This window comes from Grampus griseus, assembly GCF_964374135.1.
Source record: "Grampus griseus genome assembly, chromosome: 1".
NCBI classification, from domain to species: Eukaryota; Metazoa; Chordata; class Mammalia; order Artiodactyla; family Delphinidae; genus Grampus; species Grampus griseus.
Window position 1 is genome coordinate 1,683,878 of NC_139017.1, and position 27,332 is coordinate 1,711,209.

The 27,332-nt window shown below is 61.6% G+C and overlaps 1 protein-coding gene across 1 annotated transcript; it reads right to left on the reverse strand.

Moving 5' to 3' along the window:
* Nucleotides 1-5,674: 5,674 nt before the first annotated feature.
* On the reverse strand, nt 5,675-27,332 carry INAVA (innate immunity activator; the record flags this gene model as incomplete). The annotated part of the gene is made up of 10 exons (XM_082659003.1): nt 27,139-27,332; nt 18,451-18,599; nt 17,465-17,589; nt 16,958-17,074; nt 16,172-16,388; nt 11,023-11,076; nt 10,006-10,216; nt 9,670-9,828; nt 7,233-7,833; nt 5,675-5,767 (listed from the first exon to the last, which is right to left on the reverse strand). Exons 1-10 carry the CDS (start codon nt 27,297-27,299, stop codon nt 5,675-5,677), a joined length of 1,887 nt encoding a protein of 628 aa, XP_082515129.1. The 5' UTR covers nt 27,300-27,332.

A 27,332-nucleotide genomic window follows, 5' to 3' on the forward strand; every position in this document is an offset into this window, starting at 1 on the left:
CCGCGATGCAGAGCATGGCTTGCGGACGCACGGTGCTGACCAAGGCCTCCGTGGATTCTTCAAGGATTAATGTCTGGAAGGGCCAGGAGGAAAGGAGAATTCCTCTCAGAGAGGGACGCCAGCCCCGGCTCAGGAACTTCAGCGTGTCGACGTCGAACTAGGATGGAGGGACACTCAAACCTCTGCCCGCGGCCCCCCTGCCGCCCGCCCCCAGACCCTGCCCCATGCCGGGCGCAGGCCCTGCCCTGGCGTTCACCGTGGCCCGGCCCCTCCGTAGGCGTCCGGGGACGGGGGCCCACGAGGCAGATACTTTTGCCCGGCACCTGTCCGGTGGCCTGGCCGCCTAAGAGGCCAAGTCAGGCAGCTTCCAAGCCAGGGCTAATATCCAAAACCCAAGGAAGCGTGAGCCCTCGTTTTTTCCTACTTTCCTCCGCAGCTCTCAGAAAGCTCCAGAGAATTTCCTTACCACCTGTTCTTGTCCCAGAGATTCCAGAATACGCTCACAGGCTTCCCTTTCCGACTGGCGCAGTCCCGCAGCTGGGAGGAGGCCCGGCTGATTCCCCCGGTGCAACAGGAAAGCAGAAACCCCCTCCCCCCACCCTCGGCCAAGAGGGCTCCGCAGCCGTCGGGGGCCAGCGTGGATGCCCCAGCTCCAAGGACTAGCTTCTCCAGGCCTGTGGCCGAGAGTGGACCTCAGGAGCCTCTGTGGAAAGGCAACCACGTGGGGACTTGGTTAAGAGATTTTCTGCATCAGGTACGGCCGGGATAGGACAGCAGTGGAAAGAGAGAGTCCTTTAAGTCACCCCCAGGAGCCGCAGATAGAAATCCCTGAACGGGAGGGGACTGGAAACGTCAAATCAGCCTCAGCATCTCCCCTGACGACTGGGCTGGTGTAACCCTCGGGCGAGCCTCTCTGAGCAGGTACCCAGGTGTGGACACAGAGACCGGGGGAGGGGGTGAGGCTAAGAATAGGCCTGCCCACCCACGGCCGTCGGGAGCGGGTGAAGCAAGAGGACGGAGGCGGTGGCAGCCCTGGGACCCGAAGCAACACCGGCCACTAAGCCTGAGGTCAGGCCATTTCTCACCGCCCTGCCACAGAGCACCCTGGGTGTGCAGGTGGGGTTCAAGGCACAGCACAGCCGCTACGTTTCAAGGGCCGGAATTCAGGGCCCTGTGCTTTACGCGCCCTGCGACCTTCCCGAGTTAAAGTCCCTCAGCTCGCTTCCCCGTCTGTACAGTGGAGAGGATGACCGCCCCTGTCATTGTTGTGAGGATTAAATGAACGACAGCATGATAATGATAAATAATAAATGAAAATAATAAATAATGAACACAGGATAATGATAAATAAAGGAGAAATCTTGAGCAAATTAAATTCTCCTTTAACTCGGGGATGATAATCACAGTGTCTATCACTGTTACGATGGTTAAATTAATTCGTTCACGTAAAAAATTTAGAACGGCCTCTGGCCCGCGGTAGGAAATCGATAAGTGCTTTCTCCTTCACACATTTCACTGAGCACCTTTCACGTGAAATGTGCTCTTTCAGGCAGAGCTTACAGACGTAGCGTGGACATATCAACAGGTCCCTTCACGGGACATTGTTTCGTGTCCTTGTGAAGGAATCACTTCTGCGTCTGCTCGTACGCTTTTGTGTGTATGCATACAAACATATATATGTATGTGTACGTACACGCAGGAGGTCAGAGAAAATCTCACTGACTGAACCTGAGTGGCCCTGGAGGCCGTGAGAAGCAAGCCCTACAGATACCTGGGGAAAGAACTTTCTAGGCCAGAAGAGCAGCCCTCGCAAAGGCCCTGGGGCAGGACCACGCCTGATATGTTCCTGCAGCAGCCCGGAGGCCTGGAGCCTGGAGTTGGGGGAGCGGGGAGAGCGGCCAGCCACGAACGCAGAGCGGTCAGGGCACAGGTCAGGAGGGCCTCGCGAGGCCACGGTAAGGATGGCTGTAGGGACTCTGGCTTTTGCTCTGTAAGGGATGGAGCCCTGGGTAGGTTCCCGGTAAAACAGTAGCAGGGGGTCTGTTTTGTTCAACAGAATCACCCTGGCCGTTGAGTTGAGACTAGTTGAGACTAGAGGGACGGTGTGGAGTGTGGCAGGGGGTGCACGGTAATAATCTAAGGGAGGGGTGATGGGGGCTGGGACCAGGGCAGGTAGGAGAAAGCGCTCAGACTCTGTATCTATGCGGAAGGCAGGACCAAGAAGGGAGAGCAGTGAGCTGGGTGTGAGAGAACACAGAAGTGCAGATGTGGAGCCTGAGGGACTGCACGAGTGGGTGGGGCGGGTCTGGGGCTGGCAGCAGAGTCCGGAGGGAGCGCAGCTGGGACGCCTACGAGGCATCAAAGTGGAAATGTCACCGGGCAGCTGGATTTAAGAGTTGGGAAGTCAGGGGTGGGATCCGGGACTTGCTGACACACCGGTGGGCCTAGAGGTCTGCCGTGGCTCTCCTGAACGGTCAAGAGCCCCAGACAATGTCCTGGCCCCCATCCAGCTCCAGGCCCCTCAGGGAGGCAGGTCTCAAAAGGGACAGGCACGCAGAGACCAGAGCTGCGACTGGGCGGCCAGGAGTGGGCAGACTCGTGCCGATCAGTGAGTCGCCAGCGAGGGCTGGGCAACCAAGCACCATCACCTCTGAGCCGCTGGGAGCTGAGACAGAGCCCCTTCCTGGGCTGACTCACCTGCTAAGTTAGGGTTCCAAGAGACACGGTCAGCCAATGGTGAAAAGGTGACCTTGTTGGGAGGTGAGTCCATCTGCACACTTGGGGCGGCAGCCAGGGCGGGCTGCGGAAAAGGAAAGGCAACTGGCTGAGCGGTGCCCCCTCCGGTCCCACTGCCGGCTCCCCACTCCCTCCCCCTGGGAAGTGGGGACCCTCTGAAGGGCCCTGCTTCCTCCCCACCTCTCTGCATGTGGATGCTTCAGACTCAGAGGTGGCCTCCCATCCCTCTGCCTTGGGAGGCTCGCTGCTGAAATCCTGAAGCCCCCGACCCCTTGCCCAATTCATAATCCCATTCTGCCCTGCGGTTGGGGGACTAACAGCCCCCAGATGTCTGCCCAGGTCCTGCCTGGGAGCAGGAGGGAAGTGCTGCCTGGCCGCGTCTCCCACGCTGGACACTGGGTCCCCAGCCGGGGTGCCCACTGCCCCTGCCCCCAGAGGACCCTCCAGGGGCCCGTCTCCTCCTGCCGCCCCGTCCTGCTCACTGGACTTGGTTGCTCCCTTTGCTGGGGACCTTCCCCCTCGGCATGCACCCTGGGGACACTGGTCATGGTTTCCCTGGGCCTCACTCCTTATAATGGTCTAAAACACAGAATCCACAAAATCTGGGCCGTGATTCACGACTCAGTTTGGTGGAAGAGGTTCAGGTCTGAGATTGGGATGCTCACACTTTTCCAGAGACCCTGTGCTGTGTCCCCTCGGAGCCCACCCCAGAATGGAGCGCCCCGGCCCCCAAAGCCGCAGTCCCTGGAGCCCAGGGAGGGCAGAGGGCACAGTGAGGCCAGCCCACCAACGGGCATCTGCCCAGCCTCACGCCCTGCCCCGGGGCCGCCGCGAGGGCCGGCGGAAGGGACGCCTCACCTGACACTTGGTGCCTCAGCTCTGGGGCCCATGCCCATCCTGGGCATCGAGGCTCCAGGGGCCGCTGCGCTGGGTTCCAGAGCGGCCCCTGCAGGGCAGGCATGGAGGTAGCCCATGCGAGCTGCCCTCCCCGCCCCGTTGTGACCTGGGCAGTCCGCCCCCCCCCCCCGCCCCCGACCTCAACCAGCTTTGGAGAAGAGGGGCTGTTTCTCCCCCCAGAACGGCTCTGAGGAGGCTCAGCCCCTCCCATCGCTGAGCACAGTCTCGGAACCCCCAGGGGCTGCCGTGGCCCCGGGTCCTTCTCGGGGAGGGACCCCCAGAGCCCAGCTCCTTGGGCCCCGGGCGTAGGGGGACCAAGGAGCTTCAACTCCTGCTTCCATCCTGCCCGGGGACGCAGAGAGCTTCCCCCCCACCCCACCCCCCGCCCCCCAGGGACCTGGCCAGATCCTCTGCTCACGAAATTCAGCACAAAAGAACCTTCCTCACCAGCTCCGCCTCACAAAGACAGACTTTATTGGAGTAACTGGCACGGAAACCCCACCGCCGAGGACGCAGCCACTTCTCAGGCGCACCAGGCATCACACAGGGCCAGTGAGTCAACGCGAAGGACTCGCGGGCGTGGAGGGCGCACTCCGCACTCCGCGAGGACCCGGGGCGGCAGGCGGCAGAGGCTGCGCTCAAGGGCAACGCACTCAGACACCCACCGCCACGGAACAGCGCCCAAAGTCAACACGACGGGGCAGGTGCTCCCAGAGCCAGGATGCTGCGGGCCGGGAGCACAGGGATGCAGGCTTCCCCTCAGGCCCCTCCCTCCTCCCGACCCCTGGGCCAGGCCGCCCTGCCCCAGGCAGCGGGAGAACTGTGCCTCGTCCGGGCCAGGCCTCAAAGTTCTTAGAGCCCCGAGCTGTCTGTGTAGCCCCCGTCCTACAGACAGAGGACGCCATGTGGGCAAGGTCAGTGCCTGGTGCGCCCAAACCTCCCAGCCTCAGCTCAGCGGCTCTCTCCTGGGAGCAGGACCCCTATCTGGGGATCCGACCCGGCAGCAAAGGCCCAAGGATGAGAGCCCGGGACCACGGACGGTCTTAGCACAGCCAGCTTCCGGGCCTCAAGTCTCAGCACTAGGATGACTCATTAACACCCTGCAAGGCGGGTGTCCCCATGTCTGTAAAAACAAGGACTTGCCCTCCTTCAAGGAAATCCAGTCTCGGGGCAGCACAGCCGAGTGCGGGAAGGAGCAATGACACCTCCGGCCCTGGGAACGCGCCACAGGGGGCGCCCTTCCAGAAGCACATGTAAAGCGCTGGTTTTTAGGATGACAACGATGAAAAGACATCAGAGGAAGTGGGGCGGTTGCAGGGGGAGTGGGCGGTGGCCTGCAAGCCCTCAAGAGGCCCAGAGAAGGTGGTCAGCTCCCGGCCAGGGCCTACGGATGCTCCAATCTGGAGAGGCCTCCAGCCCAAGGCTCCTGGGTCCGGGTCGATGCTGGGAGCCTCAGGACAAGAGCGCACACAGTGACAGGGGCCCCTACAAGGAAGTCACGGGGTCAGGAAAAGAGCAGAGCCCAGGGAGACAAGACTCCGCCAGGACACACTGACCTTTAACCTAGCTCGGTGTGTGCATCACAGAGCACATCACAGAGGGGACGACTCGCCCCCAGCCCGGGCACCCTACAGCCTGAGAGCTGGGAAATGGGGGAGGGAGGTGCAGCCCCCAGCGGCAGTGGGGCAGGAGGGCCAGGGGCTGTTCTCTGGGGATGCGTCCCCTACCACACGTCTTGCACACGGAGACAGATGCTGTTAGCCAGAGGCAAGGCCTCGAGTCCAGTAGGCCTGTCTCTGGGCAATAAAGCATTGTCATATTACAGGGATCTTGAGGACAAACCACAAATATAAATCCATAGGCCAGAGCTTCTGAACAAAAACTGGTAAAAAAAAAAAAAAAAAAAAGTCTCAGCTCCAGGTCATCGACCTGCGATGGGGGAGGAGAGCCGAAGAGGGCTTCAAGGGTGGGCGGTCGCAGCCCCAGCCCCGCTGGGAAGCAGTCTCTTCGGCCTGCCGGCCACGGTGTCCGGAGCCCAGGGTCACACCTGGCTGATGATCTCTCCATTCTCAGGTACAAACACTTGCACGGGGGCCCCCTCAGGCGATCTCCGGAGCACACACACGGTGGGCACCTGCCCGGGCCAGGGGGAAAGGAGAGGTGGGTAAGCAAAGCAGGTAGAGACAGCAGGACAGCAAGCCCGGCCACACCATCCTTGTCCCCTAAGGACGCTGACCGGTGGCAGCACCGGCCCAGCCACTCAGCCCTCGCCTCCGCGGCAGGCTCTCTGTGCCCTCATCCATTTCCACTCCAGCTTTCTTTGGGGTGTGACGGGCACCCTGACCTTTGCTCCACCCCCACCCCATCCCCCCCAGCTCACTTCTCATCACCCTCCCCGTCTGGCAGGTTGGGATGGGCTGGGCCCGGGCCAAGGACAGGTCCAAGCTCGCAGGCATGGAAAGGCACGTCAGCTGGAGGGTGCGGCCTGGGACTGCGGCCAGGGTGCTGCCAGGCCCAGGAAGCCAGCTGCAGCCCAGAGGACTGGGGGCGGGGGAGGGAGGTGCAGCTGGGCCCGGCCAGAATCTTGGGTCTCAAAGCAGCAGCCTGTCGGGGGCTTCTGGAGCACACCCCCTGCAGAGCCCTCCTTCCCAGGGAGCAATAAAGAAAGGCTCACTCAGCACTTCCCTGGTAGTCCAGTGGTTAAGACTCAGCGCTCCCAGTGCAGGGGGCATGGGTCCGATCCCTGGTCGGGAAACTAAGATCCCACATGCCACGCAGCCGAAAAAAAAAGCTCATGCACGGTCCCCCTCTTCCAGAAAGAAAAAACTGGCCACAGAAATCAAGAGTGGCCATGCTACCTCATGTCGGGGTGCTCCACCTATATGCTGCCCACCAACTCGGTCCCTGACCTCAGGGGGCCCCAGGTGATAATAACACCACGTATTAGTACTTTCTATGCATTGCTCTAATCATTTCACACATATTAACTCATTTCAAGTTCTTACTGCCCCTCTGTGATGGGTCCTTTAAGACTCCCATTTTATAGAGAGCATGACAGAGGATCAGGGGAGTTAATAAACCTGCCCAGTGCTGGCAGAGCTGAGACTTGAACCGGGGCCTGCGCCCTTAGCCATCAGTCACCCTGCTTCTCAGCTGGGCGGCGGGAGGGGAGTGGGGCGCAGTAGCTGGCTGACAGGCAGTCACAGGTTATGGCCCCTGCATACACACTGCCAGACTCTCCTTCCGTCCTGGGCACTCAAGTCGGGAGACTGGGGGGTGATGGGGATTGGCCTTATGGTTATAAATAGAGGCCTATCTGTTTTGTAGATCATCGGTGGAGCCATTAGGAAAAAAGGTCTTAGGTGTCTGGGAGGGTCACCTCCACTGGCGCACGTGGACATGCGCTCTAGAGCTAAACGCGCAGGCGAACTCAGGAGGCTGCCAGGGGAGTCTTCCTGCGGGCCTTCCAGAGCCGCGAGGAAATGCTCTGGGGCCTATTCCTCCGAGCTGAAAGCTGCCCGGCCACCGGACTGCAGGCCTTGCGCCTGCGCCCCAGCACCGGATCGCGGGACCTGGGAGGGCCGGACCCGTGCGCGTACCTGTGTGCGCGCGAAGCTTTCGGCGCCAGGCGGCAGGCTGCGCACGCGGAAAGCCCCCTGGCGGTCCAGCGAGTGGGGGCGTGAGCTCCGGAGCCGGGCCCGCTCGTGCCACGACTTGAGCTCCTCGGACACGGCCGCCTTGCTGAGCCCGCGGCCCGCGGGGCTGTCGCGCAAAGAGGGCGTCCGGACCACGCGGCCGTGGGCGGGCGGTGGGCGCTGCCAGCGCGGGGCGGCCGCGTCCTCGCCGCGGCCCGGGCCCCACTCGACCCACTGGCCGGGCGGCGGGCGGCCCTCAGCCAGCACCAGGTAGCGCGCGGCCCTCAGGCAGGCGGGGGGAGGCCGGAGTCGGGGGCCGCGGGGCACGCGCGGGCGGGGCGGCGCGGGCGGGGACAGTGGCCGCAGGAAGGAGATGTCGGGGCTGCTGCTGCCGGGGGGCGTCGGGTGCGACAGGCTGGAGGCGTCGGAACCGCTGTCCTCGGAGCACGAGTGGCAGGCGGGGCACGGCACGGGAGCGGGTGCAGTCACCGTGTAGTAAGTGGGGCGGCGGCGCGGGAGGGCGCTGCGACCCCTGCTGTCGGGGCCCGCGCGGAAGGGGTCGGTCCTATGGAGAGAAGAGGGGGCTCTGAGCCAGCCCTGCCTGGGCGGCGGGGAAGGCATCGCGCGTGCGCGGCCTCGGCCACGCCTCCCCACGTGCCCACAGCCTCCTGGCCCGGCTCGCCCTACACGCCCCTCCTGCACCCCACACCACTGCTCCACTGCCCGCTGGGGTTTGGGTCACGGAGGCCACCCACGGCTGCCTCCTGTTCTCAGCCATCTCAGGTGCGAGGCGTCCAGTGGCATTTCATCCACACAATCTGAACGGGCGGACGCCGTCAAGCGTCCGAGGTGAAGGCGTGAAGCTGGTGTGTGGCCCACCCCGAGGGGCTACCAGTGAAGAGAGGAGAGGGCGGGCCCCTCTACAGCCAAGGGCAGAGGCCTCAGGAGAAACCGCCCTGGGGCATCTGCATCCTGGACTTGCCGCCTCCCAGTCTGGAGGCGGTGGTTTGTGTCCAGCTGCGCTGTTCTATATGGCAGCCCCAGCCGGCTAGGACAGGGTGGCCGCATGCAGGTGGCCCTCCCCAGGGCACTAGCTCCGGACAGCCAGCGGGGCTGGAATCCAGCCTCCCTCTGCCAGCACCCCGGGAGCAGGCCTGTCCGTCCAGCGGGGGCGCCTTTCACTAATCTGCACAAAGGCCCTGTGTGTAAAAAGGCCCCCCAGTATGTAAACTATAAGATGCATTTCTGGACTCCAGCCCAGTGCTGCCCAGAAGCAAAGTTAACCTGATGGAAGAACCCAGCAATGTCCTGAGGGTGCCCTGGGCTGTAGGACGGTGTGGCCGACACTGCCTGTCATAACTCGGTCACCGAAATGAGCACCAAACAGCAGGGAACTTGGAAAGGAGCATTGAGTGGATTGTCATTATTCATGGGTTCTGTATTTGCAAATTCACCGACTGCTCAAATTGATTTATAGCTGCTGGGCCCTGCGTGTGTCCACACGTGACCACGAAAGCGCTCCCGGCGCTTTCGTGGTCACGTGTGGACACACGCAGGGCCCAGCAGGCTTTCCCAGCCGAGGCGCTGAGTTCTGGGTTCAGCTCTCATACGATTCCCACAGTCTATTTAGTATCATGCTTTTCGTATTTTTGTGCGTTTTGTTGGTGATTTCAGTGTTTAAAATGGCCCCAAAGTTGATGCTGCAGGACCGTCTGGTGTCCTGAGCTCAAGGAAGCTGGGACGTGATTTACGGAGAAAATAACATGTTAGATGAGCTTCGTTCAGGCGTGAGATCTAGGGCTGTTGGCCCTGAGTTCAATGTTAATGAGTTGATGGTACGTATTAGATAAGGTGTCTTTAAACAGAAACCCCATAAAACAAGGTTATGTATGGATCAGTTGACAGACACGTTGTGACCAGAAGCTGTAACCCTGTGTGTCCCTGGGAGCAGCGGTTCAGCATTTGCACTTCACAGGACATAACTACCCAAGTAATGAGAATCAACTGTACGTCCGTTGAAAACGTGACCCGTCCATCGTCAAGAGACTAATAATAAAACAATCACAGACAACTGCAAAAGTATCTTCTAAGGTACACCCCTGCTCTCGCAGGAGAGTGTGCAGAGACGGGGAGAAAAGTGGAATCTGGTTGTGCAAAGAGACAAAACCGGAGTCTTTGGAAGAAAACACCTTGCTTCACAAGGGACTCGCCCTTGGCTTTGCTGGTTGGGGTGCAGCCTCTGTTGAGAGGTGCTTAAGAAAAGATCCCAAGGAGAAGCCACTGCACAAGCCATGTGTCACCCACGGGTGTCCCACATAATCCTGGAAGCCACCACCCTCCGAAGGTAAATTCTCAATGGTGGGTCTCGCCCCCTACATCACTGGGGTGGCCTGTCTCTTACCTCAGGGGCTGTGACTGGCCCCTCCTGCCCTGCATCTCAGGGGTGGCCGGGGCACTGATGCGGCCCTGCCGCTGCCCAGCAACGTTGCGGACGGGGACCACGTAGCAGGAGGCAGGACTAGACTCGCTGGGCCCATCCTGCGGGGTGCTGGCCGGGCTGCTGGAGATTGGAGGGATTGGAGACAGGTCAGCAGCAGGAATGCCTCCATCCAGGGCCTCCGGTGTGCGGAGGGACGGACTCATGCCTCCCACCATCACACGCAGGATGGGGGTCTCCTGCACAGTGCCCCCCCCCCAGATCCCACCTGCTCCTTGCCCTCCCTTCCCCCCGCCTGACCTGGACTCGCTTCCGGGCTCGGAAGACTTCCTGGGCTTCTCGTAGGGGTGGTCCAGGCTCGTCTCCTTCCAGGGGCTGTTCTGGATGGGGGCCCGCTCCAGGCCCCCCGTGTCAAGGCCTGCTGGCTGCAGCCCCTCGAGGGTTTGGGGAGGGAGAGGCCGGGAAGGCGCATCTGGGGACTCTGGGGGAGGTTTTGGCACTTGAGATGCCTCTGCAGGTAAAGGAAGCCCGGGAGGGCAGTGGTGGGGGAACCAGCCCAACCAGAACCTCCGTGGCCTGTGCCTGGCCCGCCCTCCCGTGGCTGCCGGTCTGGCAGTGCCAGGCCATGGCTCTGGGCCTAGATGCTTCTAAACACTTTATTCTCCTTTCAGACTTACTCCTTACAGCTCCATTTTATACCTGCCTCCTACAGGAAGCCTCCCCAGATTGACTCTCTTGGCTCACATGACTCCCCTCTCTAACCTTTATTCCTGATGCCATATCTGCAGCTAACCTCCTGTTTCCCTCTTCTTCCTCTCACGCTGTGCCCACGTGTGCTGTTTCCTTACTGGCCTGGGCCCTCCCCTGGGCAGGACCTCACCACCCTCTTGGCCCACCTTGACCCCTCAGCATCGTTAGGGTTTGTCACCAGGGTTCTCAATCTACGGACTGTGTTTCCTCCCTCAGTGCTACCCTGTTTTCACAAAGCGCAATGACCGTGGCCCGATGGCTGAGGCTCTGACGGGTGCGTATGGACGTAAAGGCTAAGTCCCAGGCAAAGGCAGGGAGGCCCGGGGCCCAAGGCTCTGCTGGATTCCCCTTCCCCTCCCGGTCACGATGACCGAGCACCTGGACCGGCAAAGCGTCAGCACATCCCCCCCTCACCCACGCACAGGGCGCACAGGTGGAGCGGACGCTGAGCCCAGCCCGGCTCCCGCCTCCTTTAGCTCACTGAGAACTCACAGCCAACGCCACCCAAGCCCCGAGTTCTCGCGGAGGAGCCCAGCGCTCACAACAGCCCCTAAACCGCCCTCTCACCTTCCTCACGGAGCAGCCCGTCCAACAGGGAGCTGCCATCTGAGGCGCCGTGCTCTGGGGAGGCCAAAGGAGAGAGGAGGAGGTGAAGAAATCCCCCCGCAGAGCTGGGGCATCAGCAGTGCTGAGCAGCTGCCCCGCCCCCTTCCTGATAGCATCCCTTATCGGGAGATACCAACCACGTGTTCAGTTCTGTGCTAGGTGTGAATTTATCACTTGGAAGGAGAAAATAAAAGTCAGCAAATAGGAGTGAGGAGACAGGAAACTCCATTTTAATCCTGGCTCTGCCTTTAGTTTTGTAACCTCGAATAAGCCACTTCAACGCTCTGGGCCTCCGTTTCCCCATCTATTAAAAAAAAAAAAAAAAGCCAGGCCTTCCTCTGGCGGGGTTTCCAGGCAGTGGAGGGGAAGGCAGAGAGTCATTTTGGAAGGCCCCCGGGGTAAAGAGATTTTTGCTAACTGTTGTATAGTTTTCTGATACCATAAATACAGCTCAACTCAAGCACCCGCGAATCTGAGAACGCCTGCATTACCAGCGAGAGTGGGAATTGCAGCTATGGGGTCGTGGGCTCTCACAGTTCAAGTGAGAGTGGCCATCCGGGTCAGGAAGGTCCTTCCCTGGTGACAGGACAGCCGCCTAAGGACATGGAGGACGGTCCTTCTGCATGGGCAGCAGCAGTCTGGACCCAGGAAGACAGAGGACTCAAATTTACCATTGTCCCTAAAACACTGAAACTTCAGATACTCGGTCTACACCTAACATGACCCGGCGGGAACTCACAAAGCATTTTCAACTACATTTGAGAACGCGGGTGAGGGCAAACTGACAATAGCTAATTATTTCTCTTGGGCTTTTCTAAGCGCCTTATATACGTGAATTCACGGGATTCTCATAACAACCGTGTACGGTGAGATGACCATCTCCCCGTAGCAGCTCAGGACACAGAGGCTTGGAGGAGCTGATAACATAGCTTAGGTCAAACCGCCGGAAGGTGGTTGAGTCAGATTCACACCCAGACCGTCTGACCAGAGTCTGGCCCTTCACCACCACCATTTATGGGCTCTCCTGTTAGCTGGCCTTTCATGCAGAGGTCATTAACCAGAAAATTCTAAGAAAAGTAGATTCCGTTTCCAGCCATCTGAAAATCCTCTATAACAGGGATTGGCTGGTGGCAGGCCTGTGGGACAAATCCAGTTAACTGGATTTTTTTTTTTTTTTTTTTGGCCACACCGCGAGGCATGCGGGATCTTAGTTCCCTGACCCGTGCCCCCTGCAGTGGAAGCACAGAGTCTTAACCGCTGGACCACCAGCGAAGTCCCTTAAAAAATTTTTTTTTCTGGCTGGTTTTATAAATAAAGTTGTATTGAAACACAACTGTGGGTTTGTTTACGTAACGTCTGGCTGCTTTCATGATACGATGGCCAAGCTGAGTAGTAATGACGGAGGCCACATGGCCCACGAGCCTAAAACATTTACTCCCTGGACCTTTACAGAAGTTTGTCAACGTTTGCTCCTCAATTTAAATGAGACAGAACCTTTACACAGAGCAGTCTGTAAACATGCAGGGTCGGCTGCCCACGGAGCAGCCCGTGCTTTAAAGTTCAACTGGGGAGACGTGCTCTTAGCTAATGCTGGTTCCCAGCCTCTGATCTTTAACAAAAACCTGGGGAACCGAGATGTTTATGTTTCACAAATGTCAACTGGAAGAAATTGTGGGACTGTTACTGTCACGGTCCCGGGATGCCGGGGTCGGGGGCTGGGTATAGTCATGTGTTTGGGGTTTGAATATATGGTCTGGGAAGACAGCCATCAGCCCCGGCGGCTTAATCAGGTGGTTCATGGGGGCTGCTTGCTGTCTTGGCCACGCTGCCCCACAGCCCTGCCCACAGCCCTGCAGCGGCAGGCGGACACCCCAGGCAGAGGCCATGCAAACGCTGGGCATCCTCAAAGCTGCACCGTCCCGTGCAGCAGCCACTGGCTGCATGGGCTATTTTAAATTAAATTAAAATTTTAGTTTCTCAGCCGCACGGGTCACAGTCCAAGTGTTCAACAGTCCCATGCAGTGAGTGCTGCTGTATTGGACAGCACAGATCTGGAACGTTTCATCATGGAAGAGCTCCTACCAGCGTTGCCAGCACGGGCGCCGCTAATCAACAAGTGCGTCCTGAGCACCTGTTACGTCAGCTCGGTGCTGGGGGGCCTTTCTCATCAGGCTCCCTGTGGTCGATTCGCCCCGCTGACCGCTCCCGCCACCTGCAGAGGACAAGCTAATGGCTGCCACGTGGTAGAATTAGGTTCCAAATTGAGTAACCTTCCTGCGGAGACCAAGAGGGTGGGTGGATTTTTCTAACTTTTTGGAGTTAGTTTGTTTGCTTTCTTTTTTCCTCTTTAATTCAAAACACCTTTCAGCTACTAATTATTTTTTCATACATCTTTATTGCTAGTTAACTATTAATCCCTCTCTACTTCCTGCTTTCAGGGCGAGCCCAGCTGGGCAGATGGCCAAGAGCAGGAACTACCTGTCTAGAACCACCTCCTCCTGGGCTCCCAGGAGAAGACATTGCAACAAGGACCTCAGGCCTCGTCAACACAGGACACTAGATCCAGGACCTCAGGCCTCATCGACACAGGATGTTAGACCCAGGACCTCGGGCCTCATCGACACAGGACACTAGACCCAGGACCTCAGGCCTCGTCGACACAGGACACTAGACCCAGGACCTCAGGCCTCATCAACACAGGACACTAGACCCAGGACCTCAGGCCTCATCGACACAGGACGTTAGATCCAGGACCTCAGGCCTCATCGACACAGGACGTTAGACCCAGGACCTCAGGCCTCATCAACACAGGACACTAGACCTAGGACCTCAGGCCTCGTCAACACAGGACACTAGATCCAGGACCTCAGGCCTCATCGACACAGGACACTAGACCCAGGACCTCGGGCCTCGTCGACACAGGACACTAGACCCAGGACCTCGGGCCTCATCGACACAGGACGTTAGACCCAGGACCTCAGGCCTCGTCGACACAGGACGTTAGACCCAGGACCTCAGGCCTCGTCGACACAGGACGTTAGACCCAGGACCTCAGGCCTCGTCGACACAGGACGTTAGACCCAGGACCTCAGGCCTCATCAACACAGGACGTTAGACCCAGGACCTCAGGCCTCATCAACACAGGACGTTAGATCCAGGACCTCAGGCCTCATCAACACAGGACACTAGACCCAGGACCTCAGGCCTCGTCGACACAGGACGTTAGACCCAGGACCTCAGGCCTCGTCGACACAGGACGTTAGACCCAGGACCTCAGGCCTCGTCGACACAGGACACTAGATCCAGGACCTCAGGCCTCATCAACACAGGACGTTAGACCCAGGACCTCAGGCCTCATCAACACAGGACACTAGATCCAGGACCTCAGGCCTCGTCGACACAGGACGTTAGACCCAGGACCTCAGGCCTGATCGACACAGGACGTAAGACCCAGGACCTCGGGCCTCATCACCGCAGCACACTAGACCCAGGACCTCAGGCCTCATCGACACAGGACACTAGACCCAGGACCTCAGGCCTCGTCAACACAGGACACTAGATCCAGGACCTCGGGCCTCATCACCACAGCACACTAGACCCAGGACCTCGGGCCTCATCGACACAGGACACTAGACCCAGGACCTCGGCCTGGTCAGGCCAGGGCTGCAGGTGGAGAGCAGAGCTGCCCCTCTGATCAGGAGGGTGGAAGCAGTCGCATGGCCAAGCCCCTTCCCCACAGCTCTGTTTCCCCTGGACTAAGTGCCCCCTCCCGCGGGTGGTTGGCCAAGCCCCAGGCGTGTCCTGGCCTGCTCCCCACTCCCAACAAGCAGCCTCATCGTGCAATGATAGGAGCAGAGCCACAGCCCTACACCGTCCACCACCCCACACCGCAGGCCTGTGGTCAGAGGAGCCCACAGGGCGGTGTGAGGCCAGACGGGACACAGGAGGGGCTGGGACACACAGACGGGGCACAGCCCCCCGGGCCCCTGCCACCAGGACAGCGACGAGCCCTCAGGGGCTTCCGTGCCCAAGTCAGCAGCTGCCTTTCAAGGGGAGCTCGCATCCTGGGCCCTGTCAGGAAGAGGGAGGACGGAGGCCCCTCTCCACCAGAGCCGGTCGGCCGTCCTGCCTGGGTCGCCCCGTCGCCCGGGGTTACTGGGTCAGCTGTCGCGTGGAGGCATCTCCTCCCTCGTCCTCCACCCCTGGCTGCTGGGGGGGACCTGGGAGGCGTCTGGACTCACCCTAAATTAGAGGCCACGTGCCCAACCGGGGCAGGAGGCAGCCTTGGCACAAAGCTGACCTGAGGGGCAGGGGTGGGAGCTGGGGAGCCCAGGTGGAGGCCCCAGATCCGGTTCAGCCCAGGGCCCAACTCCCTGTGCCAGCTCCCTCACACGCACAGGAGGCCTGGGAGCCAGGAGAGGCCTGGGGCAGGGCGAGCCCAATGCCCTGGCGCCGGAACGGAAGGGAGGCCTCCAAGGACTGACCCGACAGGTTGAGCTCGGGTCAGGAGAAAGAAAAAGCCACACGCGAGGGCCCAGAACCACTTGCCGGAAGAGGAACCGGCCTGGACGCACGATGTCCACTGACGCCTGGGCCTGGACGACTCACTAGGTGCCGCACAGTCAGCGGGCGCTGGACCCCGGGCTCAGGGACTAGACTAAGAGGCAAAGTAACTAGAGAACAGAGCGCGGGGCCCCAGTCCTGACTGGGCGGTTCTAGGTACTTCAGGGACGGTGGGTGTGCACTTCCACCAGAGCATCCGCCGGGGCCCTGCAGCAGTGCAGCGAGCAGATATGCACAGAATGTGGGCCCTCGGCCGTGCTCACGGGACCACCTGCACTGTGGGCCTGGGATCGGAGGGCTGGACAAGCCCTCGAGATAAGCTGAGGTCAGCCTGGGGGTGCCTCCTGTCCGGGAGGCCTCCTGCAGGGCGTGGATTCCGAGGGAGGAGTGGGTTGTTTTCTAAGGGAATGGGGAGGGTCTCAGGGGAGGGTGATGACTGGGCTGAGGCTTGTGGGGTTGCCACGGGTCAGGATGGGGTGGGGCGGACCGGGGAAGCAGGTTTCCCTCGACGACGGGACGGATGGGTCTGGGACCGGCCGCTGCTCACCTGGGCCTGGGGCCGGGGTGGGAGGGGCCCCGTTGCCTCGCTGCCACTCCCCCAGGCAGCGCTGCAGGTCCCGCAGCTTCTTCTCTTCCTGCTGCACCGCGTGCTTCCGCTGCCGGCGCGCCTGGCGGCCCAGGTTCCCCTCCCGGCACAGGCGCCGCGCGGCCTCGGCGATCTGCAGCTGCAGGGCCAGCTCCCTCTCCAGGCTGCTCAGTGGGTCCTGGGGGAGGACGCAGTGAGCGACACCGGAACGGCCCAGACCCCCAGCAGACGGCGGTGTCCAGGGCCCAGGCCTCCGAGCAGCTGGCCCAGGACCCACCCAGCAGCCTGACCCCGAGCCAGGCGGGGAGGGACTGAGGTGGACGCTTCCCTCCCACCCCAAAGGGCCAGGCAGACGAGCCACCCGTCACACCACGGGGAGGGACCCGAGGGTCCAAGCCACCCCACGGCCCTCCTCCCGTGCTGAGAAAGGGGAGGATGGCCCCAGGAGCCAGAGCGACCCGTCCACACAGGCCACTGCCTCTCCGGGCCGGCTGCGCTCTTGGCTGGCCTTCTGCCCTCAGGGGACTGAACCCCACGTCCTCCCTTGAGGTCCCAGCCCTCCCGGCACTGGCACGGCTTCCCTGAGGCCACGTGGGCTACACGTTGGCGGGTGCCCCTCGTCCACGCAGAGCCAAGCGGCCTGAGCTGTGTGATGCTAGAGCAGAGACCCCTGCGGAGGGGAAGCAAGGCCTGGGGACCACAGCCGCCAGCCTTGGGGAGCAGGGACAGCGCCCTGCAGCACCTCACCTCTCTGTGCAAGGCCCACTCGTCCAGTTTGTAAGCGGCTCCGATCCTGCGGCGGACCTTGGGGGCCTTCTCCCCCGGTCTGAAGGGGTACTCTGCAGGCAAGATGCCCGTCAGCTCCTGCGGGGGAAGCAAGTTTGTGCCAAGCCGCTCTCCACGCACCCAGCCCTTGGCCGAGCAGGAACAGCCCGTCCGGCGGGCCCTGGGTGACCTGTGCCGCCCTTCCCCAGAGGCCTCTGCCCATCTCCGCGCGTCCCAGCGTCCAGGGCTGTCCCTCGTCCGGGGATCTGCCCTGGCCTGGCTATGGTCCCCTGCAGCCCCTCCTCTGCCCGGCCATATGCCTGGGCGCTGCGGGGAGAGCTGTCCCCTCGCTGTGCCATCCGGTGCCCCGTCGGACCCCCAGAACTTCTCAGGACCGGGCCTCCCACTCCTCGGCACCGACAGCCCAGCACGCGGCTCCAGCCCCCGGGGTTAAGCCCGCGCTTGTGTGCGGCGGGGGCCCAGCCTCACCGCTTCCCGCAGGCAGATCCTCCTCAGCTCCTCCAGGCAGGCCTCCAGCCGCGCCTCCAGGGCCCTCTGCTGCTTGCGCACTGCGTGGGTCAGCTCCTTCGCGGGGGCCACCGGGCTGTCGGGGCCTGTGGCGGGGCAGGGGCGCGCGCTCAGGGGAGCCTGTCCCGGGCGCCGTGGGACGCCCCCGGGGCTGACGGCGCACACGCGCGCTCAGGCGGCCTCACGCCTGCCCAGGCTGCGGGCCGGCCGCCACAGCAGGCCGTGTCACACCCAAAAGGCGGCGTGTACCCCGGCGGCCCGACGGCACCGTTACGGCTCGGAGGGACGGGCGGCCCCTCGGCCGTGTGCGGTGAGGGCCAGGCTGTGGTCAGAGCCCGTTCCTTCCCGCCCTTCCCTTCCCAGCCGCCACCCGTGGCAGGTGCCTTCTTCCTTGTCTGCTCCCCCACCCCTCTCACACACACACACACACACACACACACACACATGCATACACACACATACACACTCACACACATATACACACACATACACACATATAGACACACATACACGCACACACATACACACACTCTCACACACATACACACCTACACACATACACACACTCTCTCTCACACACACACACACACACACACACTGCACGCGCATCTTCTCTCTCTGTCCAAACCAGACCCGACTGGGCCCATCGGCTGTGGCCAGCCTGAGCCACGGCCCCTTCCCGCGAACCAGATAAGAGTTTTCAGCTTCTTAGGAATCATGGGGCCAGAGCTGAACACGGCAGGTAGCTGTTCAGATAGGATTGGCACTCCAGGCCAGAGCCCCCACTCCCACCCAGGGAGGAAAACTCTCAGCCCTTCCAGGGTCTGCACCCCCCTTCCCCGCACAGTGGCCTCCCCGCCGCCCCCGCCTTGGGCCCCTCAGCCTGGCCGGGCCTGGAGCCTGGGACTCGAGGAGTTGGTGGGGTCGGGGGCGCCCAAAGCCCTCACCAGACTGCAGGATGATGCCGCTGTCGGTGTCGCTGACCTCATCCTTGCTCTCCATGGTGGACTTCTGGGAGGAGGGGGCACAGAGGAGGAGGGGCCGACACCCTTCCCAGCCTGGGCCAGGATGTGCAGGTGGCCTGGAGTTTCCCCAGCTTTTAAAAGAACAAAAAATGATACACGTAAACCCCCTTGCCTCCAAACAGAGCTGTTGAGTCAGGTGGGTGAGGGTGGGAGATGTGGCGTGAGGCCCATGCTTCCGGGGGAGTGAGTCTGGGATGGGGGTGTCAGTGCCAGGGGCGCTGCGGACAGAAGGCTCTGTGGGCCTCTCCAGCGCACCTGCCCTGGGCCCAGCCTGGGCCCCTGCCGCCTCCTTCCCAGAGAGGCCTCCGAGCCCAAGGGGTGACAGCAGTGGTGGCCACAGGGACCACGACACTGGGGAGAAAGCCCATGAGGACAGGAGCAAAGAGAGAGGATGGAAAGGAGGGAACAAGAAAAAGGTGGGAGGACAAGTCAAGGAGGAAGGGAAGGAGAGGAGGGAGGGGAAACGTCAGTGCCAGGAGGGAGGCACGGCTGACGGTCCTCAGCCCGAGACCCATCCCGCTGCCCCCGTGGGTGAGGGCACCGGGCACTCAGCCAGGCCCTGTCCCGAGGCCCACAGCCCAGGCTGCCTACTGTCTGTCTACACCAGTCGGTCCACCCGAGGGCAGGTGCCCAAAGCCGTGAGCCAACTCCCGGGCCACCAGCTATGCCTGGGAGGCCCCTCGAAGGGGAGGGGGCCCGGACCTCACACCCCACAGCCGGGAGCGAGGCAGCGCGCACGTGCATGTGTGTTGGGCGCGTGCTGCCGGGGCTGGAGGGGTGACCAGAGCCGAAGCTGCCCCAAGATGGGAAGGAGACCACGGCCACTCTGCTTGCCCGGGCCGGGCGCACGTATGCAGCTCAGGTAGAGTTCCAGGTGTGCGTCTGCCGGCAGCAGTCACCCCGGCCGCACCCGCTGGCGCCCCCTCTCTCCTCGCCAAGTCTGCACCCCTGCTCAGGGTCCCAGCTGGCCGGGGCCTGGCGGCGGCTGGCTGGAGCCAGGGTGGGGAGCGCGGGCGGGGCCCGGGCCGGCGGCCTGGAAGCCCAGCCACCTGCTCCCTGAGTCAGCCATTGAGCAACAGTGCAGAAGTCCTCCGGAGTCTCTGTCTGGAGCTTCTCCTGCTTCTCCTCAGGGCATCACTGCTGGGCAGGGGGGCTCCTCAGCCAGTGGGAGACAACCTGAGCCCGCAGCCAGGCCCCTGGAGGAGGGACCGCTGACGGCCAGGCCCCAGGAGCACCTCTCTGCCCATGGACAGCTTTACAGACCTACAGAAACAGCACAGCCTATCAGAGCACCTTGGGCCTGTTAAAAACCTCGCCCTGAAAACAATAGGTACCTGCACTTTGGAGTTTCAGTTCTCCAAGGAAGTCTAGAGAGTGGAGGGGAGGATTTTTTTTTTTTTTAAAGTTTATATGGGGCCTTTGCGAAGATGCCAAGGAGAGAGCCTGGCCACACGTTCTGGGAACCGAGACCAGGGTACTGGGCGTGAGTTAGCTCTGCCCGGTTCACCCTCCCAAACCCTCATCCCTCCTGGAGATGGAGCGGGACAGACGGCAGGCAGCTCCCCCGCCGCCCGCTGCAGAGCCCTGGGCAGCCTGTGGGCCTCCCCAGCAGCCAGGGGCAGGGCCCTGTCAGAGCAAGGAAGCAAGGCCGTCCTAGCACGTCTGCTTGGACGAGGGAGGGGGTGATGTGGGAGGGAAGCCATCTATTACTCACACTTACTAATTAATTATTAACCATTAAGGAGTCGCCTTGGGAAGCTCTGACAACTCAGCCCTGCTTCTCATGCTGTTGCCTGTTGCAGAGTGAGCAGGAATTGCCGGGACCGAGGGGTGGCCCGGCAGAACGGCCCCCTCGGCCCCTTCCTCCCTCTGGCCAGGGTCGGGGGCAGGCCTGCTCCAAGTAGGGCAGAGAGCATGGACCGGAGGTTGGAAGCCCCAGATTCCAGCCTGGATCCTGCCATCACCTATGTGATCTTAGGGGAGCTCACCTCACCTCACCTGGCTGGGCCTCCCGTCCTCACAGGCACGGTGACAACTGGACGGTACCCGGGGCCCTGGCCAGTCCCCACACTGAATCTGGATAGCGCCAGGTTGAGCAGGAAGGACCCACACCTGTGCGGCCCGCTCATCTGCCTCCCCGGGGGCGGCCCTCCGGCTTCGGGGACCCTGTCCCAGGGCCCGCAGGCTCCCGTGGGTGTTGAAGGCATGCCTTTCAGATACAGGCAGTTCTGGGAATATCCCCGCCTCTCCGCATGGGAACCCTCCCTGCCCTCCAGACCCGCAGCCCCAGGTGGCAAGCCCTATCCGTCCACCCCGAACAGAGAAAAAGAACGGAGAACAAGCAAACGAACGCAAACCCCCAGGAAAAGGCAGAGGAGGACAACAGGGGAGGAAGGGGAGCGCCGTGCACTTGCCCTCGGCCTGAGCCACTGGTACCCTCTCCCGTCACAAATGTGGCCCCAAAGGGAGGCCCTGGGACTCTCTCGTCCCAGCCTTCCCCGCTCCCGTGGAAACTGAGGCCTGGGAACTACAGTGCCGGGTCCCCATCCGAGCCCACCAGCACCCCCATCACCCCTGTGCCCTGTGGCTGACGGCCACCGCTGGGCCCCCCACCCCTAGGCCGGCTTGCCCTCGCCCCAAAGACCGGCTCCAGCTGCCCCACCCTCACCTGCTTCCAGCTCAGTCCAGGAGTCCGGGAAATGCCCCTGGTCCCAAGTCAGGGGACCGAGGGGCCTGGCATGTCTCCTCAGGGTGTCCCAGGCCGCCCCGTGCTCTCTGGCCCACTTCCGCTCCCCACGCCGATGGCCGGTGGCTGTCCCTCCCCTGGTCCCGCCTGTGTCCCTCCCAGGCTGCCCGGCCAGGGGAGCCAGGTTACTTGTTCCAACCTGAGTCAGAGGGAGGAGCGGTGAGCAAGCCCTTCCCAGAGCAAAGCCTGCCCCACAGGCAGCCCGGGCCTCTGCACTTCCGGGGGCCGCACAGGCGGGAGAAAGGGGCTCCCCACGGAGGAACCCCAGAAGAAGGCAGCAGGGATCAGGCCTTCGCGGCCTCAAGGGCCCCCCTGCCCTGTGCTGAGCCGCCCGCCCCCCCAGATTCCGGCTCCGCGCAGCGCCCAGAGCAGGCGAAGACCCCAGCGCGTGGGGACCACCGGCGAGAAACCTACATGCTGACAAGGAGGGTCCCTGCTCCCCAGACCCTGAAGCGGGGCCAAGGCCAGATGAGATTAGAAACTCCGGGCCGGGCCGTGACCCCGGAACTCCACGCGGGGCGGCTCTGGGGTCCCACAGCAGGCCAGGCTATTCTGATCACAGACATTTCCCTCCAGAATCATCATGGCCGCCACCTCCCTGTTTATCTTTACAACCATCCCTCCACAGGGCCCATGGCGCATTGACATGGACCCCAGTCCTCTCCCTAGTCCACAGGAGGGCCACTAGGACCCCGGGGTCTAAGCTCAGTCCCCCAACCACCGGGGGCCAGAGACCAAAATGGAACTTGTTCCCTACAAGGAATGAGCCTCTGGGTCTCCACGCCACTGACCTTCAAGGAAAACCAACAGTTTGGAATTCACTCTATTTCATTGGTGGAAGCAAGGGCCAAAGACACTGTGACCCATCACAGGAGGCAAGAAGACAGACAGCGCTGCACACGAAGGAGACCCCTCAAGGCTTAACACCACCTGCTTTTCTCACCACGCCCCTCACCTTGGGATCCCAGCACTCACGAGTCTCCAGTAGCTCCACTCCCCCAACACCAAGACGACCTCCCCAGCCCCAAGACCACCTCTCGAGCCCGTAGACAACCTCCCCATCCCCTAGACCAATCCCAGCTCCAAGACCACCTCCCGAACCCCTAGACCACCTCCCCATCCCCAAGACCAAATACCTAGCGCCAAAGACTACCTTCCCAGCCCCTAGACCACCTCCCCAGCCCCTAGACCACCTCTCCAGTCCCTATAGCACCACTCCAGCCCCAAAGACCACCACCCCAGCCACAAGAGCATCTCCCCAGGCCCTAGACCATGTCCCTAGCCCCGCGACCACCTCCCCAGCCCTATATACTACCTCCCCAGCCCCTAGACCACCTCTCCAGCCCCAAAGGTCACCTCCCCAGCCCCAACAACTACCTCCCCACCCCCTAGACCACCTCCCAAGCCCCAAGACCACATACTCAGCCCTTAGTCCACCTCCCCTGCCCCAAAGACCACCTCCCCAGCCCCAACGACCACCTCCCCAGCCCCAAAGACCACCTCCTCAGTCCCTAGTCGACCTCCCCATCGCCAAAGACCACCTCCCCAGCTTCAAGACCACCTCCTCAGTGCCTAGACCACCTCCCCAGCCCCAAAGACCACCTCCCCAGCCCCAAGACCACCTCCCCAGCCCCAAAGACCACTTCCCCAGCCCCAAAGACCTCATCCACAGCCCCTAGACCACCTCCCCAGCCACTGGGCCACCTCACCAGCCCCTAGCCCACCTTCCCAGCCCCAAAGACCACGTCCCCAACCCCTACACCACCTCCCCAGCCACAAAGACCTCCTCCCCAGCCCAAAAAACCACCTCCCCAGCCCCTAGAACACCTCCCAAGCTCCTAGAACACCTCCCCAGCCCTTAGACCCACCCCTAAAGACCACCTCCACAGCCCCAAAGACCACCCCTCAGCCCCAGGACCACTTCCCCAGCCCCAAAGACCAACTCCCCAGCCCCAAAGAAAACGTCCACAGCCCCAAGACCACAGCCCCAAGCGGAAGACAACCTTCCCAGCCACAAAGACCAACTCCCCAGCCCCTAGACCACCTCCCGAGCCCCTAGACCACCTCCCCAGCGGCAAAGACCACCTCCCCAGCCCCTAGTCCACCTCCCCAGCCCCTAGACCACATCCCGAGCCTCAAAAACCACCTAGCCAGCCCCAAGACCCCGCCCCCAGCCCCTAGACCACCACCCCAGCCCCAAAGACCAACTCCCCAGCCCCTAGACCACCTCCCCAGCCCCTAGCCCACCTCCCCAGCCCCTAGACCACCTCCCCAGCCCCTAGACCACCTCCCCTGCCCCTAGCCCACCTCCCCAGCCCCTAGACCACCTCCCCAGCCCCTAGCCCACCTCCCCAGCCCCTAGCCCACCTCCCCAGCCCCTAGACCACCTCCCCTGCCCCTAGCCCACCTCCCCAGCCCCTAGACCACCTCCCCAGCCCCTAGCCCACCTCCCCAGCCCCTAGACCACCTCCCCAGCCCCTAGACCACCTCCCCTGCCCTTAGACCACCTCCCCAGCCCCTAGACCACCTCCCCTGCCCCTAGCCCACCTCCACAGCCCCTAGCCCACCTCCACAGCCCCTAGACCACCTCTCCAACCAAAAGACCACCTCCCCAGCCAGAATACCACCTCACCAGTCCCAAAGATCACCTCCCCAGCCCCAGGACCACTGCCCCAGCCCCTAGACCATTTCCCCAGCCACAAGACTACCTCCCAGCCCGCAGACCACCTCCCCAGCCCCTAGACAAATCCCCAGCTCGAAGACAACCTCCCGAGCCCCTACACCAACTCCCCACACCTAGACCACCTCCCCATCCCCAAGACCACCTCCCGAGCCCCAAAGACACCTCCCCAGGCTCTAGGCCACCTCCCCAGCCCCTAGACCCCCCCCCAAAGTCCACCTAGCCAGCCCCAAGACCATGTCCCCAGCCAGAAGACCACACCCCAGCTCCAAAGACCAACTCCCCAGCCCCTAGACCACATCCCGAGCCACAAGACCACCTCTCCAGCCCCAAAGAACATGTCCCAGCCCCAAAGAACACCTCCCCAGCCCCAAGACCACCTCCCCAGCCCCAGAGACCACCTCCACAGCCCCAAAGACCACCTCCCCAGCCCCTAGACCCACTCCCAGCCCCAAGACCACCTCCTCAGCCCCTTGACCACCTCCCCAGCCCACAGACCACCTCCACAGCCCCAAGACCACCACTCCAGCCTCAAGACCACTTCCCCAGCCCCTAGACCACCTCCCCAGCCCCTAGTTCACCTCCCCTGCCCCTAGACAACCTCCCCAGCTGCAAAGATCACCTTCCGAACACCAAAGACCACCTCCCCATCCAAAAGACCACCTCCCCAGCCCCAAAGACCAACCCCCAGTCCCAAAGACCAACCCCCGAGCCCCGAGACCATCTCCCCAGCCCCAAGACCACCTCCCCAGCCCCGAGACCATCTCCCCAGCCCCATGACCACCTCCCCAGCCCCAAGACCATCTCCCCAGCCCCATGACCACCTCCCCAGCCCCAAAACCACCTCCCCAGCCCCAGAGACCACCTCCACAGCCCCAAAGACCACCTCCCCAGCCCTAAAGACCATCTCCCCAGCCCCAAAGACCAAACCCCCAGCGCCACTACCACCTCCCCAGCCCCAAAGACCAACTCCCCAGTCACAAAGACCAACCCCCCAACCCCAAGACCACCTCCCCAGCCCCAAAAACCAACTCCCCAGCCCCAAATACCACCTCCGCAGCCCCAAAGACCACCTAGCCAGCCCCAAGACCACGTCCCCAGCTGGAAAACCACCACCCCAGCCCCAAAGACCTAATCCGCAGCCCCTAGACCACATCCCGAGCTTCAAGACCACCTCTCCAGCCCCAAAGAACACCTCCCCAGCCCCTGTCCCAGCCCCCAGGGCAGGGATGACAGAGGAAGTCACCCCCCCAACCACCTTCTGTGGAGCTGTGTCACCAACACAGGCAGTCTCCCCACTCCCCCTGCACACACACCCATCTCCCCTCACATTCCTGTGCACACCCTCTGTCCAAACAATGTGAGCCCTGAGCCCTCCAGGCTGACCACCGCCTTCTTTACCTAGGCTGAGGGGCCCCAACAGGGGACAGCCCCCCTGGGCTGGGGGGCCTCCTCTGGGTCTCCCAAAGAGCCCGCAGCCCTTCCCTTCCCCCCCACAGGTTTGTCACAGTCTTCCCACAACAAACAGAGGAGTTGACTCTGAAGCTGCCTCCACCCAGCCTCCACCTTGCCCATCCCCCAGCTCCAGGGGGGGAGGGAGTGATGGAAGTTTCTAGAATCAACTCATAGCATATTTTTTAATGCATAAACTAAGATGAAGAGAATCACTAAGATAATGGATTATATTAAATACAGTTCTAAAAACAGTGAAACATAGTAATCTATATATGTTTCTTTATTAACATCAAACAGGATCTAGTAGTGGGCAGTTCCGTAGCAATGACGATGGTAAACGACGTTTCATGACCGACGGTAAACCAGGTTTCAAGACAGCGATCACAACTGCACCGTGATATGAAACCCTCTGTGGTGTCTATTAATGGCAAATCACAGGTACTACCAAGGGTTACAAGGCAATGCTAAATTTCAGTAAAGGTTAGTGAAAAATAAACCCTTCCCATCCGAGTACACGACCCTCTGAATGCTATCCACAGATGCTTTGGTGCCCACGGACCCAGTTAAGAATCCCGCCCTCAGGTAACCACCCCCATCTCTGAGCTCAGGGAGAGAAGGACAGAGGACCGACCAGTCTCCGCGTTGATCCTCTGGAATCCTCCAAGGCCCCTTCCTCCCTCAAATTCACACGCAGCATTTCCCAGCCCAGCAGGATCTGAGGCTTGGAGTGGGACCAGCCAACCAACTCTCCCAAGATCCCCAAGGCCATGGATCTTCCTGGCTGCCATGCCCTTCAATTCAAAGTATCCAGAGTGGGCATTCCAGAGGCCTGCTGAGAACGTGGGGTTCAGCGCCCTGCTCCCAACCAGTGCCCTGAACCCCAACCCCACAGCATCATTGGTGAGGAAGTGGGGTTTCCCCACACACTTGGAATCTGATCTTTGAAAGAAGGGAAAAAATTGCATCTCTTTAGGGTTTTCATCTCCTAAGGAAAAGTCCTGAATCAGAAAACTCTTGCACCTCCTGCATCCATCCACTCTCCATTATTTTTTTTTTAAGTTCCTCCTTTAAGTTTCCTGTGATACATGAGATCGGAAGTCAGAGCAAGGGCCCGACCTGACGCCCCAACCAGCACCCAGCAAAGAAGAGTCTCAGGCGCTCCTACAATTTCACTTAAACAATTAAGGAGCCAATGGTCGGCGGCTCGAGCCAAAACATTGAAAAGAGAAAGGAGGGAAATATCCCGGGACCCTCCAGGCGAGGGGGGCGGGAGATGGTTCCTCAAACTGTTTTCTTTCCCCTCTCCTCCCTTCCCAGTGGGAAAGGTGCTCGCCTCCAGCGAGCGATGGTGGAGCGGGCTGGGACAGGGGACTCCACGACGGCCTGGAATGCGCCCTGGAATCAGACCTCTAGGCTCTCCTCAAAAAGCCCCTTTGTCCGGTCCACCCTGCTCCCCTCCCCCACCGCGCCCTCCGCGTCCAGGCGGCCCGAGACTCGGCTCCTTTTGTCTGCCTTCCCGGAACCTGCCAGGGGATCCACAGGCGTGGGGAAGGTCGGAGGAGAAAGGTCGAGGAGACGGAAACATGCATTTTCGGTAGGAACTCGGAATTCCCACCCCCCGGCAAATTCCCCCCATTCCCCGCAGGGCCCCCTCCTCTAAGGCGGAAGACTGTGGGTTAGGGGCTCGATCTCCCCGGCTCCCGCGTCGCGCCCCGGCGCTCCCCCTTACCTGTCCCATGGAGATCCCTCGCCGCCCGCCTGCCCCCGCGCCCCCCGCGCGCGCCTCGCAGCCTCGGGACCTGCTCGTCCAGGCCAGCTCTCCTCCCCCCGCGACTCCTCCCGGCCTCCCCTCCCCGGAGGTATTTCATTTAACTTCGGCATTTGCAGCATCCCAAATGTTAAAGATCCCAAGACATCTGTCCC